General features: G+C 40.1%; 1 protein-coding gene across 2 annotated transcripts in view; it reads left to right on the top strand.

The window, feature by feature from the left end:
- LOC101848500 (kelch domain-containing protein 4) overlaps positions 1 to 5147 on the top strand; it is a 39217-nt gene that overhangs the window by 10448 nt on the left and 23622 nt on the right. The window contains exon 1 of one of the 2 annotated variants that reach the window (XM_005093215.3): positions 4619 to 4812. The exons of the other annotated variant lie outside the window; for it this stretch is intronic. Within the exon in view, the coding sequence (XP_005093272.1) occupies positions 4699 to 4812 (114 nt within the window). The 5' untranslated portion in view covers positions 4619 to 4698. Of the gene's footprint in view, positions 1 to 4618; positions 4813 to 5147 lie in introns of those variants that run through there. 2 annotated transcript variants of the gene reach the window in all.

The raw sequence follows: 5147 nt of genomic DNA, 5'->3' as shown, positions 1-5147 counted from the left end.
CATATGTAGTCCATTACAAGCATTGCCAGCATATAGTGTGTTTTGAAACTCAACTCTAAGCGGTATCAGAATCAGTCTTGCATGGACATCTGTTACCGTAAACAACCTAATTGTCATGCACCATTTCGAGGCGGGGCCCGCAGAAACCGAGATCATCCGAAAACACGCGGCGAACTTCACCGACCGCTACGATTTAAAATTAATTCGTTCCCGCGGTGTTCGTCTACGGCCCTCTGACGATCTTGTTCCTTCACAAAGTCGGCCGTCAGTTGCTTATGGTGATACCAAGGAAACAAAGTGGCTGTTTCAAAGAATCTCCCTCGCTTTCGTTTGAGGAAATTTGAAATCCTTTTCAATATTGACGGCCTCACAAGCGAACGGGTGACGGATCCAGCGATTACTAGACGCAATTAAGAGAGGAAATAGGACTATTGTATAATTAATTTGAAGTTGACCTGAAAATCTTCCATATGTCTGATCTTACTAAGTTCTTAGTTGCATTTCTCACATCCATGGTCTCCCTTTTTTGTGAAGCCATCTAATGGGATTCACTGCGACGTCATGCCAAGGGGCGGTTGGTTAACTAGGCAAGATCGGCGGAGCCGGTCACTTTTTATCGGCTAAACAGTTGAGTGGACAGTGGGCAAGAGATTTACTGCTGCTAATAATGTTCATTCAGTTTCGAGTAAATCTGAATTAATATTTATTGTCAACATGCAAAAAGCACTTTGCGATTTGAAGGCGCTTGAAAAAGACGATATGGGTTCACTGATAAGTTGATGCACTCCAGATTCTCTTTCCTTCGTCTCTGTTTTATTGACGGTGGCTCGCAACTTTGCTATCACCACCTCCTGTCGTAACGAACAACTTCGAGCGAACACCTCAATCCAAGCCGGCGATTTTACAAATTGTCTACTGGGCCTACAGAAGAAAACTCTAGTTGCCAATATTGCTTCTCAGCTGTTTACTTTTTATTGACGGATAAGACTGTTTAATACACGTAATACACGTGTTTCATCACCATCGTTTTCAGCAAAATTGTCTTTAATTACTGTCAGTACATGTATTGTCATCATGGCTCAAATTGATATTGCCTATAGGTTTTTGGTCACTCACTGTTCTGTTTGATGTTATATTCCTTACCTACTTCCTACTGTCTGAGACACACACCCCCCCCCCCCTCCCCCAACCAGACTCTGAGTTCTATCATTAGCATTTGACACAGTTCCCGACTTACACTAATGCAGTATTCTGAGAATTGCGACCAGAAGGTTTGATTAAATTATGACCAGGAATTGTGTGCTATGTTCAGTGTGTGTGCATTTTAAAGTACCTTGCCCGTTGTATTTGATTCTAGACTTGATCTGCACGGGACTGCATCATGTTATTGTTACGGTATCAGTTATTTCTTCAGACTATGTTAATTGTACGTATACTCTGTAACACGACCGCGCGTGCGTGTCTGTGTGTGTGTGTGTGTGTGTGTGTGTGTGTGTGTGTGTGTGTGTGTGTGTATGTGTTTGTTTGTGTAGTGAGGGACAGCAAAGATGTAGGTATACAACGGCGAGTGTTGGTGATAAAAAGGAGGACGAGCGAAAAGGGAATTGATCGATGTGATGGGCAGCCGGTCAGTGCTACAAATCACGAGCCACCCCTGGTCATGCCTATAGGACGAGTGTAACCAAAGATTCTCTACTGCCTTTAACTTTTAAACTTATATACCTCTCACAAACCCCCAGAACCACCCCTGCAAGAAACCTAGGTGCAAAACATGCCCAGACATGACAGAAACCAACCACGTAGAGGGACCTCTTTTCAAAAAAGTTCTTACAGATAACATCAACTGCGAAACTAAAAATGTAATCTACTTAACAACATGCAAAATATGCTCTGCCCAATATGTAGGACAAACCACCACCACTCTTAGGGCCAGATTTAACAATCACAGGTACTCAGTACAAAACCACTCATGCACCCCAGTCGGACAACATTTCAATAGCCCTGGTCACAACGGAACCACTGACATACAGCTTCAGGGTATAGAGATTAACCTGTAACCACACGTAACCCTAAGATCCCATTTGTTAGGCCCATTTCCCTGCTAGTATACAGCGCTCATTTAGTTTTCCATATTTTTTTCATAGACATTTTCACTTTCAGAAAGTATCAATGGTCTTCTTAAGAATGACATTGAGTTTGAGATTTTTCATTATACTATTGCCAGAGATCCTTACAGCTGTAGGCAATAATCACGAGGGAACTAATGGACATAGAATTGGAAGGCGACGGAAGGCATGTGTGATGTATGCAGAAGAAGGAATTAGTTCTTCACTTGCGACAAGGTAATGGACAAGTGCGGCAGGGAGGTGGGTAGAAGAGGAATGGAAGAAGGAAATGGTAAAATTGATCCTAGTGGGGGACTGCCTTCTCGAAAGTAACAGATTGACTAGCACAACTGGAGACGAAATGAGATCAAAAGGCTGGAATATAAAAAGCTAGAATAGCTCAACAAATCCAAAAAGATACTCTTGTCAGAATAATAGATACCATTGTGATGAATTCTGTTATAAGGTGTTTCTTCCTCGAGATATGGAATCCATCATGTATCCTCAGCCAGACTCATGTCAAAATGTCAAGAAAGTGGTATTTGAAAAGGACTAGCATTAATTATTATAGAAGAACAGCATTAACGTAAATGAACTATTCTGTAAACCTGACAAAGATAGTCATTTCATATTTCGGGAGTTTTTTTTCTTTTTTTTTCTCTCTTTCGATGACTTGTTCTTCGTCCTTTCTTTACCAATCGTGAATCATAGATGACGCCGACGGAGGTTTTTGCGTGGAACCACTTTCTCTGCTAAATATATCTCTGGTATAATAATACTAAAACCAGACACTTGAATAGATAACTTCATTGATGCGTGATAAGTGAATCGTAAGAAAATGATGTCTGCCACAATATAGTATGCATCACGACTGAAACGTTTAATTTTGTGAAGAGACCAAAGAATAATATCCGTTCACACCCATGGTCACTGCGTAAGATAATTCCAAGAACAACAAGGATTGCATCCAGAATGTCAACAATGAAATAGTAACAATAAAGTGCATATTATTATTAAAATGTTTTCTATAATATTCATAGTATTAATTTTGTATTACTACTTCTGCTGCTGCTGCTGCTGTAGCTTCGAACTGCCAGTACAAGAACTACTTCTGCTGCTATACTGCTGCTGCTGCTGCAGCTGCTGCTACTATTACTACTGCTGCTGCTGATGATGATGATGGCACTACTACTGCTATTACAGCTGCTCTGCAGCAGCTAACACTAGAGTGTGCTATAATACAACAATTAATGTAGGCGAAGAAGATGGAGAAGAAGAAGAAGAAGAAGAAGAAGAAGAAGAAGAAGAAGAAGAAGAAGAAGAAGAAGAAGAAGAAGAAGAAGAAGAAGAAGAAGAAGAAGAAGAAGAAGAAGAAGAAGAAGAAGAAGAAGAAGAAGAAGAAGAAGAAGAAGAAGAAGAAGAAGAAGAAGAAGAAGAAGGAGAAGGAGAAGGAGAAGGAGAAGGAAGAAGAAGAAGAAGAAGAAGAAGAAGAAGAAGAAGAAGAAGAAGAAGAAGAAGAAGAAGAAGAAGAAGAAGAAGAATTAAGAAGAAGAAGAAGAATTAAGAAGAAGAAGAAGAGAGAGAGCTTGTTGTAAATGTGCGGGCCCATAATGTGGCTGAAATCTATTGATCTTTCATGTTCTTATGTCTCATCTAGATGCATAAATTAATTGACAAATCTAATCCAGTTAATCGAATCACACAAATGCTTTATATTACAAGTCATTTCATTGTTGACTATAATATATTATTTATCTCGATGAACACAGATAACAGTTTACAATTCTGTCTAGTTCAAGAGAAAAAAGCCACACGGAACGGTCGGGGTGAGGCGCGGCGGGGAAGCATGTAACCGGCGTTCGATGTCAAAATCTAGCAGACAAGAACGAGAGGAAGCTGTCTGCTTTGGAGTTCAGAGTTATCATCATCATCATCCAGTGCCAGATCTGCGACAGACATCGGCGATCATGGTTCTCCATTCATTCCTTTGCTCGGATGCTCTAAAAAAAAAAAAAGCTACGTTTCCCTGATATTTCCCTGTTACCCATTTGTTTAGGTTCCCTTTAAACAACAACAACAACAACAACAACAAGAAAGAATTAAGAAGGAAAATATCCCTTAGGTCTACTTCAGAACACTAAGTGCGAAGTTAAAATCCCCAAAATATGTTCGATTTGTCTCAAAAGGTCCAGTGTGCATGATTGTCCCATTTACCTCGTTTTGAGAGTTAATCAATGTTGGATTTTGCTTCATTTATTAACCAGTAGATGTTTGTACTTTGTCTTTATTTGTTTCGAAAGCCTAAAAGCAATTATGCCTAAATAATAATGTCAAAGGAGACGTGTAAAATGAAAAGGCTATTTTCCAGTTATTGTTTCTCCAACACTTTATGTTTTACAGTAAACCGCTGATTCAAGGCGTACTCAGCCCGCAGCAAATGAGCATTTACCTCAGAACTTCTATGTGACAGCACGTGGTTTCATTGTTTACGGAAGCGGAAATTCAAAGTACTTTCGGTTTCTCCTTTCTCTTTAACGTGTTTACACATCCACGAGAGTGAGTTGAGCTGATCGTTGGCGTTGAACTGAGCAAAATGGGGAAGAAAAATAAAAAGGATAAGAAGGGAAAAGGCAAAGAAAAAACTGAACAGAAAGCTGAAAAAAAGGCTGAAAAGCGCAGCAAAAAAGAACTAGAAGGAAAAGGAGAGGTAGGTCAACGTTAATTAGCAAGAGAGAGAGTCACAGTCAGTCGAACCTGTGGAATCGCATGGGATCCAGAAAATAATTTCCGTACATTTTCCGTCTTAGACAGGGGAATTTAGGAGGAGATGGAGGTTGGACAATGGATACATGCCGTTAAACGTAGAAATGACGCATCTTTCTGATTGGCTGCTAATTTTAGTAATGTGATTTCATCACTTCCTGGGGGGATACCCACATGGAACGACGTGTTTTCGGTAACGAAGTGATTATTCGGACTCGAGTCCGAATATGAAAAAATGTTATTCGGACTCGAGTCCGAATATGAAAAAATGTTATTCAG

This window comes from Aplysia californica, unplaced genomic scaffold (genome assembly GCF_000002075.1).
Source record: "Aplysia californica isolate F4 #8 unplaced genomic scaffold, AplCal3.0 scaffold00060, whole genome shotgun sequence".
NCBI classification, from domain to species: Eukaryota; Metazoa; Mollusca; class Gastropoda; order Aplysiida; family Aplysiidae; genus Aplysia; species Aplysia californica.
The sequence above is the reverse complement of the archived record's forward strand: the minus strand, read 5'-3'. Positions and strand labels throughout refer to the sequence as shown.